The sequence below is a fragment of the Mya arenaria genome, chromosome 13 (assembly GCF_026914265.1).
Source record: "Mya arenaria isolate MELC-2E11 chromosome 13, ASM2691426v1".
NCBI classification, from domain to species: Eukaryota; Metazoa; Mollusca; class Bivalvia; order Myida; family Myidae; genus Mya; species Mya arenaria.
This window is the reverse complement of record NC_069134.1, coordinates 14,415,849-14,427,936: the sequence shown is the minus strand read 5'-3', so window position 1 is coordinate 14,427,936 and position 12,088 is coordinate 14,415,849. Positions and strand designations below refer to the sequence as shown.

Genomic DNA, 12,088 nt, shown 5'->3' with positions numbered 1-12,088 from the left:
TTGACTGGGTCATTTAATGTAAATATTATATATATGTTTTATTGAACTAAGGTTTTCCTTTTTGAACCAAGGACAAGCATTTATATGTCTTTTATTTAATTTGTTTGGTAAACCAGGGTTTGAATGAACCATAGAACAGCTAAGGTGACATTATCTGTAGGGCTTTTTCTATTTAATAGAATCTACGTTTTACATTGACAGGTCATTTACAATATTGAAATATGTATAAACTGATTTGGCCGTTTGCCAAATTCGGAACTTACTTAAAGAATACAATTTACAAGAAACTGTGCCAATAAACGTATAAGAAGTGCCAATGTTTCTGAAGACTGGATTTTTGTGCTTGGTCCCGTTTTATGCACAACTATTTCATCATACAGTACTTTTCCAATGATAAAACAGTGTCCTACATATTTATGTATCATATCAGCAATGTTTACCAACACGAACTTGTTTCAGTTGCAACCATTATAACACTAATCAGCTTCAATTATCACGAAACAACAGGTTTGGTAAACACTACAAACTAATTGTATCCTCTTGTCTCACGGTGACCTGATTAGCATCTATACTCATTCATCACAACAACCAGTAATGGCTGGTTTAGTTAAAGGGACAATTTCACAGATTTTAGATGGCAACATTTCTTATTTTGAGAGTTGTTGTTATTCAGTTATTTTATTTTAGTTCTATGGGTAAAGACGACACAGCAACTGCCAGACTCATTGAAGAAGAATTGAGTACACCCAAACCGTAAATGATTGAATTTCAAGCGTTACCGTATCGCTTTTCGGCAAAATAAATAATCTTTTGTCACATTTTTTTCAATGATCATTTACAATTGAGCGAATTTGAAGTGTTGATGTTTAAATATTGTTATTATATTGTTGTTTATATTCTACAAAAAAAAGTCAAAAACTTAATGGGATTTCTTTAAGTTCCCAGTTTGACATGTTTTGTAAAACCTCAAAAAACATTATCGCATTAAAGTCATGATGAACGTGGATTTCTTGTACCAAAATAGACACATTACTGTAGTAGTAAGATATCTTCTGTGTTTATAACTCTTACAATCATTTGAAAGCCCAAAGGTATACTTTTACAACTATATGAAAGTTAATTTCAAGTACAAAGCTTCATTAACTGTAAAAATTAAAACTTTGAGAATATGTCACACCACTGAATTCGCTTGTGAACCTTTTTTTTTTTAATTTAATTAAAGATCCAAAGGAACAGAGCATGTATAGAGGGCATACAGTTTCAGCTTATTATAATACATTTTAAGCCGAAATATTTAGAATATCATGACGACATGTAAGTGATACAGGCAGTCTTCCTTGTATAAGAATAGACACACCTCGACCTGACCGGGACGAGCGATCCATAGTAAGACTATCTTTGTACTGCGTTTTTCCTCTTTGCTTTAAAATATATAAAATATTTGTTCATTTGGCAGATATACATATTTTTTGACATACACTCTGTTATTTATGTATGTTTTTGTCTTTTATTTTGGTACTTATTTGACGACAAAACAAGTCGAACCGTTTAAAAAAATTGGCACTTAATTCAAATTAACCGTATGAACGCAGGTTGGTAATTCGATAATGTCGTCAATGCCGACATGAGGTTTAGTTTCACGTTCCCCAAAAGTATAACCATTCATGTTTACAGTCGAATGTTTACAAACCTGCATACCGAACCCATATTTGGGCGAGCTTAAACATATTTGGCTTAATGTTATCAGCTTATCACGGTGTTTAAGCTATCTTAATATTTTGCAATAGCTCGATAAACTACGTCATATAAACAATCGTGTTCGTTCACTCACAGTATGAGTCAAAACGTCTCAATCTTTTAAATATCTTTTTTTTATTTTATCGTCGCGGGTCCATGATAACATGTATTGATAAAAGGCTTTCTAAAATTTGGTTTACATGTATATTTTGAATGTATTTAAACGTCCTTAAATCATATGTCATGGCCGTTCATTCATGGCCACATTCATGGCCACATTCGGCAAGGACAGACGATGTCGCAGTTTCCATATTAGTTAAAAAAAAAAAAAAACAATATTCATGATCCCATCCAAGGATTCATTTTATATCATGGTAGCCTCTGTGTACTGCAATGCGTGTTATCATCGGGGTGAACGGTCCTGCACACAAGTGGCACAGGCGCATTAAATTTTACAATTCGTCGATTATACTTCAAGGGATACAACCACTGCACTAGAAATAATTTTACAGGTACGAGTGATTTACTCCTGTGAGTCGAGCACAAGCCTGGAAAATATATAATATTGAACTATCTACAGGATATATATTTACTAGATGCTTCCAAACCCATAATCCACACACGATTGATTGATTTTTTTCGATCGAAATATTAGTGACAATTAACCTGGACAAGGGTAACACCTTTGATCTTGATAGGCTGCTCAAAATGTAATGGTAGGTATTTATAAGGTGATAGTAAGCGTGGTGTCATTTTTATACAAAACATGCATTGAAGCATTGATTGTGTCGACTTGGTCGACACCTATCTAGAGAAGGCAGTTGTTCGTTTTCGATCGAAAATCGAAACTATGTCACGGTACGAGACAATTTGTATTTAAGGAGTTTATTATTTAAATATAAACCATGCTTAGAGGCAAGTTAACTTTGAAATTCCCATTCAAAATGTCACCGCTTGTACTGGATGCAGTTAGTCCCTTTCTGTAAACCTTCAATCATGTCAACACTGATAATGGAACACCGACGCCAAAACACCATGGATACATTTTGTATGGAAAACCATCCGAACAAAGGACACTTGTACGTTAATCTTAACATATGTTGTGAAAAGTGAGCATTTTCATAAACGTATTCATAATTATTCGTCAAGACAACAATATCTTAATGCTCTGTTTAGCGTTTACTAATATAACATTTTATAACCAAAATCAAACAAAAACACATAATGGATGATAATGACGTACATAAGGATGCATCTAGAGTCACTATCCTTTTTGATTGTTTATTGTTAATGATGCTGATAATTCTGCACATGACAAAGTTAAACCTGTCACAGATAACAAGACGAGTTCATGGGAAGTTGATTCCATTAATTCTTTTTGTCTTCAGCATAGGCAATACTCAATGTCGAGTCTTCTAATTAATTCCAGGGAATGTTACTTCCGACTTAGCCGTACGTACATATTACTCAGAACAAATAAATATTTCAATTCTCTCCTAACGCTGTTGATACACGGGATACCGGGAGCCGAGTTTTCAACTGAACTTTCACAGATGTTGAAAGGTCGGACAGGAAGGAGAGGCCAGTTAGGATTTCCACATCTCGCAGGCGAGCCTCGTTTTCTAACATGTACATGCTGAAATTCTGTAAGGAGAACATAATCATAATTACTCAATTTATCTCAGTAAATCATTACACAAACGAAACCGTCGACAGAATATAAACTGGCAAGAAGTATGGTGCATTAATCTATCAGTCAATTGTAGCCACGGCCCCAAGGTCCGGGGGTATACCAGGGATAGTCTGTGTTTGCCTTTCAGGTGGCCCCGCGGTGCCGAGTGAATGCGTTGGTTCTGTTTTCGCTCCAAAAATAGTGGGGAATGGGCCTTACCTAGGTATTCCTGGGTGCGAGGGCACTTGGCGGGGATTTTACCAGCAGTTTGTCACCGCAGGACAGTGATTTTACCCGGGATTGGCTGGACCGTTAGTCAAAGTCCCCGCTATTCCCCAGACCTGGGGGGCGTGGTTACAACTGACTGGTGCATAATAATAACAAAAAAGAATTTAAGTAAAAATATAGAGTTATATATTAAGTGTGTTCACTCATTATTGTACCATATATGTTAGAGCAAAACATCGTACCTTGCATATTGTGATGTTTTCGGTATGAGGTAGTATATAAGAGGATATAGATTTGTTTTGGCAATCTTTGGATAAACTATCCCCGGAACAATGGGACAGTACAATGTAGAAATGACTTGGCGTCATCAACGTACTGAAAAAGGAAATTGTGGTTTAATTAAAACAATTGTAACATTCAACATACATGTGTACGTCGAATACTAATGCCTTAATCACCAATTGGACCAATGTCTTTAAATGCATCGTGGAAAATAGACCAATGTCTCCAAATATACAGTGCACAGTGGACAAAGGTCTTTAAATGCACCGTGAACAATAGACCGATGTCTCTAAATGTACGGCGCGCCGTGGACCAAGTTCTCTAAATGTACGGTGAACAATGGACCAGGGTCTCTAAATGCACCATGAACAATGGATCAAAATCTAAAGACAACGAAAAGAAATCCAACAAATTGAATTTCCATTCGTTGAAAAAAATGCATTTGTCATGCTGTTACTGAACATAAGCTTTTGGTCCATTGCCGTACATAATATATGTGGTATTCATTAAACTGACTATAAAAAGTAAGCTCTTATTTATGATGTGCATCGACATAGCACAAAAGTTGACGCGTTAATTGATACTTCACATGTACTAGGAACATAACGGGGCATGCAAGTTTTATCCAACCTATTGTGTGATATTAAGTCTGGAAGGCTGTCAAAGTTGTGATCAAATGCAGGTCCAACAACCACATTAACTTCTGTTTGCATGACCACAGCTTCGCGTAGAAAAGTGAGCAGCGGTGTCCATACATCTTTAAAAACAGTAAAATAAACATTTAGGTACAAGATTTAGAATCATTTACTGTCATCAAGCATATAATCAAGCCTTTATAATTGCTGTATTTTTCTGTCATTTTAAAATATACTCAACTCGACTATATGTGTTTGTACATGGTCATTTCAAATGGTATAATGCGATATACTGTGATTTGCTTGATATGATAAGCTACAAGACGTACTGTTTAAAAATCCGGTTTTCATGATCGCCATTGTTGAAGATACGAAGTCAAACATGCCACTTTGATCTCCTGAAAATGTTCATGGAAGAAGTACATGTTTTGATATCTAACATAATTGGCCATGTAATGTTATAAGTTCTCGTTACATTAATGCTGCAACATAATCCACATGTTTATAGCATTTAGAATAATTGAAAACAATTCCCAGCAGGCAGGAGCTACTGTGACTTTGTAAACGAAAGGCACTTATCTGAATTCTTACCTAGGAGAAGCGTGCTGGTGGACACAGCATCATCTGTAGAACAGATCCTTGACCCGGAAACATTTTTAAATATATTTGGATCCGGTAATGAACAACCGGAATCTGCACTTATATTCTGAAATATAAAATGGAATACGTCAAATGAATACAGGTATCAACCACATATAAAACCAATCACGGAATCACGCACTTTAATTGGTATGCATATATACATGGACATCAATAATTACTATTAAAGTGACACTCTTATTCAAAATCAATACATACAAATGTATAACAAACATAAATTTTGAGAGAAATACCTTTAACTACTTACTGAATAATGCATTTATGGAACATATGAATAACTGATATTAAGATTGTAACCGTATATTTAATGGCTGAAAACGCCAAAATATAAATGATTGGTGAGTGCTAAAAGATTTACTGTGATCTACTATCCCTTCATAAGGTAGAAATAAAGTGTTTTCTGCACCTTTCTTTCAAATTAAACTCGGTATCCTTCATAAGAATCATTGTTTTCGACATTTATGCATCCTTTTTGATATACATGTAATAAAACAATTGCATTAATTGTGGTAAATCTTATTGGGGAGTACGAGTGCATCTTTGACATAACACCGCAACTCGACACCAGATAAGTGAAGAAGTTCGACACTCGTTTTGCTCTAATTAGGCAATATATATCGCGCTATTGCTTCCGAGATCTCATTAATGTAGTCCACTTATATCTAATACACAACACTCACCTCTCGCACATTGGTAAATGTTTGTGAGACCCAAAAAGACGCATCTTGATCTTGGTCATATCCGATGGTCGCAACAGGTAAATGTGAAATTACGACTTTTCGTTTAGAAAAGTATACACTTTCAAGCTCCGGTTGTCCAAATGGAATGTGCTTGTCATTTGTATTACTTGATGTAACATTCTCACACAATGTGCGCATCTGGAAAACAAATACAAAAAATATATAGTAATTGATAACTCTGCCCCGTTGATTTCGAAATATGCAAGTTAAGTAAACGCCGTTATAAACTTACATGTTCTTTTGTAAATGAAATGCAATTCCTAAAACAAGGGTTTCCGCTCGTTATAGTAGCATACTCTTCAGCAGTTGAAAACTTGGAAGTCTCAACATAGGGTGTGAATGTTTCTGTTGAATGCGTTCTTGGATTCTGCAGCAGATGGTCGAGGGATCCAGCTGTACCGTTGTTCGGGGAAGCGGTGATATTCAAAATGTCTGAAATATAATAATAAAACTGCCCAGCAATATGTATTATTCGTAGCCACAGACACATATCAATGCGTTTTTATTGTACATAATGCGAAGGTAACACACCAAAAATAGCATTTGGTCCACCAGGCTTCCATTACTTTTCACGTTTAACGCAGTAGAGGTACGTTACAAAAATGGAGAGAAGAATGTTAACTATTACTTTATTCAAAATATTTATTTCATACGCTTGTATTCAAATGTATGGCCCCCCAAAATGTGTGTTTAAATCAGTTATCTTCACAACAAAAACATATTATTGTATAATTGGGGATAAAAAGCGACGCAAAAGGAGGGTACCTTTGTAGGAAAACAGGGTGTTCCATTGGTGTGTTTTATCTTTCGCCGGCAAAGCAATAATTAAATAAGTTAGAAAACAAAGAAACCTGTATTATTGTTGGCGTCGAGATTGAACAACAGCCAGCCCCATCGCGGTAATATTAAGACATCCATATAATGGCAATATCAAGAGAAAGCCATTTGGACACATTAAGTCAACACATAGTCCACAACAATATTACCTGAGAACATATTATACAATTCGATGTTTTCAAATGCATCAACTGTAAGGTTCCATTTAAACGCCGGTCCATGTGCTAGGAAAAGGGCCTGCAAAAAACAAAAACAAGGTCAACTGAGCGATTCCTATATGAGAATGAGAGGTATCCTACATTAGCTTAAATTAAGTATTCAAACATCACTCTCAGTTTGATTGAGGCGTTTCACTGACAGTCATGGTAACGTCCCCTTGTATAAACTTAGGTAGCATTATACAAATGAGTGAGTTATGAACATGGGACTATAGAGACAGGAGCATTTGCCCAGTAGACATTCATGTAAATCAATCTCGTTATATATTAGATTAATAATGTGGGTATGGTCGATTAAAACACAAGAAAACGCTGATGTGGATATTCAAATACAGATAATTCATATAAACGAGGGTCTTACTTCCATTGAACGATATATATTATCGTATCCATGGGTCCCGCCAGTGCAAGAACTTACATAATACCTGAAAAAATGATGGAAAATCAACCGACGACAGTTCCGAGTATCAATATCAAAACAGTAAAACAACGAGTTGTTGGTACAATTAAACAATGTTTATTTTACAACGATTGTATTTTTTTTCAATCATTATTTATTTATAAGTTATTTAAAATTTGTATAGTAACACTGACACAATGCTCCGCGAGAATGTGGTCTAATTTCAATGGGGACACCGGAGTTCCTTTAAGAAACCCTTTTTGGCCGAAAGGATGTCTAAACTCATAAAATAACAGTTCTTTAAAGCTGCAATGTAACAGTTTGATACCGTGTAACTTGCCACCCTGGATCCATGTCGAGAATGATGTTGTCGATTCTGATGTTATTGGTGTAATGGTGGCGGACAGGCATGATGGGCTTCGTAAACACATTCATATGCGGACTGGCGCAAGTCAGATTCGCAACTATATCATCAGACGGAGCTGCAAATATACATATTATGTTTTGGTGATTTACAGATGCAAAAATCGAACTGCATTTATAAAGAAATAATTTTTTTATTCCAATTACTCTATTATATACGACATACAGCATTTGTGTTGGACGTTGCAATAACCGCAACAGTACCTGGTATGTCTACGGGGTATGGTCCTCTTACAGTGCCGTTGTATTTATAAGTGTCAGCTATCCTACCAAAAGCGCCATCCCATACCCAAAAGTTGCTGGTAAGGTAACTGTAGTCTAAGTTTGGTACGTGGTATTGCATCTTGAGGACTTGATTACACTTAACATCGCTCATTCCTGGAAACAGTATAAATATTATTGTTATATACATCATTTCTTTTTACAACTACTAGTATTTGGTTTCTATACTTCTAGCTTTGGATTTAAGCTAATAATTATAGTTGATATGTTTAAATGCTACGGACGGTTACGAGCTGTTGCTGTTAGTGTTGCCTTGTCTGCCATGCAATTATTTCTTAAATGCCAGAGAGCAAACAACAGGAACTTAACCATGATCAGCGATGATAACAAGATTGACACAATTGTGTAGGTTTCTGTGTACAAGGCCTTCCATCAAATATGCAAGTGTGTCGTCTACCCTTTTCAACGCTGCACCGATCTGAAACAAAACAGTGCAATGAATAATACAGGAACAGTGAACTGCTTTAACTTTTTAACATAGTCGAAAAAGAAATAACATGTAGAATGTAGTATCTGAAATGTATAACTACATGGCGTCATTTATACAAAACAGTGGCCGAATATCTCTTGAAATCTTTATTTCTAGTACCTGTTGTTTTAGTGGTTAACTTTACCCTATCGAAATATTAAAGTCAATACCTCTTTCTCATTACTCGGACCGTACTTGTGGCCAGCTAGGTCAGGTTCGTCAAAGTAGAGCGTTACGAAGTCCGGCCTCTCTCCTTTTGGCAAAGACATCCAAGACAACACTTCTTGCGTTCGAGCAAAGTATGACACAGACCTGACCATGAACTTTTCTTTTACAAAATACTTTAAATATGTGTGCATTGTATTGTGCAACAAGAAAAAAATGTTGTTTTCATGTGACCTTTCTAAACCGAAAGTTTGCTTTTTTATCTTATTGACATTGTTCAATTATATGGAAACTCAGTATAACTAATTTAATACTTAAGATTATAAATGTAATTCAGGCTACCTACCCGTCGTACTTTCTCCAAATGTCCGGATACGATCCTACAAAACATCATTGCTATTTAGAACACACAAAATACCAGCGTCAGTGCTTATACTGGTACATCGTTAAATCATCAACAAACACTAATGAAATACTCACCCAATATGACAAACACTACCGGTGTGTGTTTTAAATTATTTTTATCATTCCATGTTTTTTGTTTAATATTGTGATAGATTACAACTTAAGTGGATACTATAGTTGATGATTATTATTGATTTGGAATTTATATTTATGACCCAGAGCCTGTGGACTAAATAATGGATATATACATTCGCTTAAAATCAATACTACCGTTTATTTCCACATCCGACCCTGGCCAAAAGAACGTTGCCGTGCGTAGACCTTGTCGTTTAGCAGTTAGCCATAACTAAAAACGAAACAAGCGAAAAATACCATATATTATTTTAAGGAATGGTAAATATACGACTAATTCATGTTACTAAATTGTGCATGTTTTACATCGCACTCGAATGTTCTTAGTTAATTAAAATAAAGCCATTCCTAGAGTTATCAACACTGTAATGGGAATTACAGACAATGGCTGTGTTTATAGCCTTACAGACACAATTCATTGTAACAATCCAGTTATTGAAATAGATTGATCTGACACGAATACCAAATACAAGAACAATCAAAACTGTAATGTTTCGTATTAACGTAAGTATACCGAGTCAGGTCGAAGACATAGTGTACAATGTTTAAAAGGTCCATAACTCAATACGTTTCAAAGCAAGAGTTATGCGCCTTGCTATACATGTACGTATTATCTCTGGCCATATGTGTATCAAGTTTCATTCGAATGTCTTGAGCCATATGTGTACCGAGTTTCATTCGAATGTCTTGAGCCATATGTGTACCGAGTTTCATTCGAATGTCTTGAGCCATATGTGTACCGAGTTTCATTCGAATGTCTTGAGCCATATGTGTACAGAGTTTCATTCGAATGTCTTGAGCCAGTTTTAAGTTATCTCTAAGGTAAAAGTTTTATACTTCGACGCTGACAACAACGCCAACTCGGAAGACGAAACAAATGATATCCCAGTCCCCCGAATTGTCTGTCGATAAAAAAGGATGAACTAATAAATAAAGATTCTTACAGGATCGCCTTTCCACCAGCTAGGATCACTGGCTGCCTTACTGCCGAGACTAAATCTTGACATCATCTCAGTATCGTACATGTTGTTGTCGATAATGCCATGGGACTCAGGGTACAGACCCTGGAATAAATAAACAAAACTGATAATGAGACGATAATGCATGAGTTGTTCTAAAGTTTTATCTTTATTTATTAAAACAATGCAATTTAAAAACAGAACTTGTACCTTAAGGTTGGTCAATGTGGTGTTTCAATGAACACATTTCATACAGGATGATTCTTTTTTTCAAATTTTGGTACAGGTTGATTAAACTTCCCTTCTTACCGTAACAATGCTATAGTGGTTGGGGAAGGTCTTTGTAGGATAGACGGATCGCATGTAGGGGGCTCTAACTCCACACTGGCTAAGGCGTGAGACAGTTGGTGTCACATTCCTTAGCAAATAGTCAGCTCTGAACCCGTCAAGTGATATGAGAAGCAATGGACGATAGCTGCATAAAATACATATAAATCATGATCTTGATATGAATTGTATTTCGAAATTAGATATCATACTGCAGTCTTACATAATATATGCAATGTTATTACTAGTGATACGCCTGCCACGGTAAACATTTGAATCGCGACAAGCAGAAAGCCTGCTACTAGATATAACGTTAGCAAACAGTATGACTTCATAGTTTCTTGTTACTGAAAAAAGAATTGGTACGTTTAACGTATTTTCCGTTTCTATTTTTTGTGAAACCTATTTGATATGATGCCAAAACCTGATATGTCAGAAGATGCGTTTTTGCTTGACATAGTTCAAATATTCATCATTGATTTTTTGTAGACGATGGGAAAAATGTGTTTTTATATTTTAGCTTTGATAGTCACTTCGTGTTCTTACTCAGACTAACACATATCTTCATGTGGATAAGGTCTTTCTTGCCATGAGTCGCTTCGTGTACTTACTCAGATTGGCACATGTCTTCAACTGGACAAGGCATGTCTTGCCATGGCTGAATGAGTATTGTTTCCCATATCTCTTCTGGAAGGAATGTCTTCATTCGCGCACCTGTCCCTCTTTCAAATGACTTCATAAATGTGAGGCCGGTTAATAACTCGATGTCGCGTATTCTTGCAACATTGTCTTTCAAATAAGCGCCCGGATTCTAGAAACATAATTATAACAGTTTTAGAGCAATACAGTTGTTCGTGTTTTAGAGAGCGTCGATAATGTTGCTCCGATCAATGTTGTTCTGAAGAGTCGAAATAGAACCGAGAATGTTGTTATAACACTTTAAAAGTTTATTGAATTATCTCTCTTTAAGAATGTTTCTATTTCCACCATCATCAGTAATCAATTTAAAACATGGAATGGTTTAAGATTTACATACCAGACAGTTCGGTATCTTGGGTAGATGCGGTATAATAAATGGAAGAACATCGAGGTCAATTCCGCATTGTGACAAAGCATGGCCGTCTTTGCATTTAGTAAGAATAAAGTAAATGTGCGATGGTAACGGCTGAGTTTGGTTGACATCAGCATATCTGTAATAATCAAATTAATACATCAATTGGTTATATTTCATACTCAAATACAAAATTGCACCAATATGTCCTTCCGTTTGAACAAATGCAAATTTAATGAAAAGGCAAATAAATTAAGGGTTTCGTTGTCAAAGCTGCAGTTTTCTTCGTCCAATGATAACATGACCTGGGCATTCCCTAGATTTATGGAAACATGGATTAGTCATGTAGAGCTTTGTCACGGTCGTAGGTCTATATATCACATTTAGGCGAGCCTTCTTAGATCGTCTCTGTATTTTTGATTGTATTATTCGACCAACTGTATTTACTTGTGGGTTATACTTCTGT

General features: G+C 35.7%; 1 protein-coding gene across 1 annotated transcript in view; it reads right to left on the bottom strand.

Moving 5' to 3' along the window:
- Nucleotides 1–2,903: 2,903 nt before the first annotated feature.
- The window catches only part of LOC128213996 (uncharacterized), a 40,052-nt gene continuing 30,867 nt past the window's right edge, over nt 2,904–12,088 (bottom strand). Inside the window, exons 55-73 of the mRNA XM_052920149.1 lie at nt 11,608–11,761; nt 11,183–11,382; nt 10,554–10,719; nt 10,230–10,349; nt 9,424–9,499; nt 9,095–9,128; nt 8,754–8,895; nt 8,424–8,532; nt 8,037–8,210; nt 7,738–7,891; nt 7,371–7,434; nt 6,941–7,028; nt 6,187–6,386; nt 5,895–6,092; nt 5,146–5,260; nt 4,884–4,952; nt 4,550–4,676; nt 3,880–4,012; nt 2,904–3,381 (exon numbers count right to left, since the gene is read on the bottom strand). Of these exons, the coding sequence (XP_052776109.1) occupies nt 3,223–3,381; nt 3,880–4,012; nt 4,550–4,676; nt 4,884–4,952; nt 5,146–5,260; nt 5,895–6,092; nt 6,187–6,386; nt 6,941–7,028; nt 7,371–7,434; nt 7,738–7,891; nt 8,037–8,210; nt 8,424–8,532; nt 8,754–8,895; nt 9,095–9,128; nt 9,424–9,499; nt 10,230–10,349; nt 10,554–10,719; nt 11,183–11,382; nt 11,608–11,761 (2,482 nt within the window). The 3' untranslated portion in view covers nt 2,904–3,222. The remainder of the gene's footprint in view (nt 3,382–3,879; nt 4,013–4,549; nt 4,677–4,883; nt 4,953–5,145; nt 5,261–5,894; nt 6,093–6,186; nt 6,387–6,940; nt 7,029–7,370; nt 7,435–7,737; nt 7,892–8,036; nt 8,211–8,423; nt 8,533–8,753; nt 8,896–9,094; nt 9,129–9,423; nt 9,500–10,229; nt 10,350–10,553; nt 10,720–11,182; nt 11,383–11,607; nt 11,762–12,088) is intronic.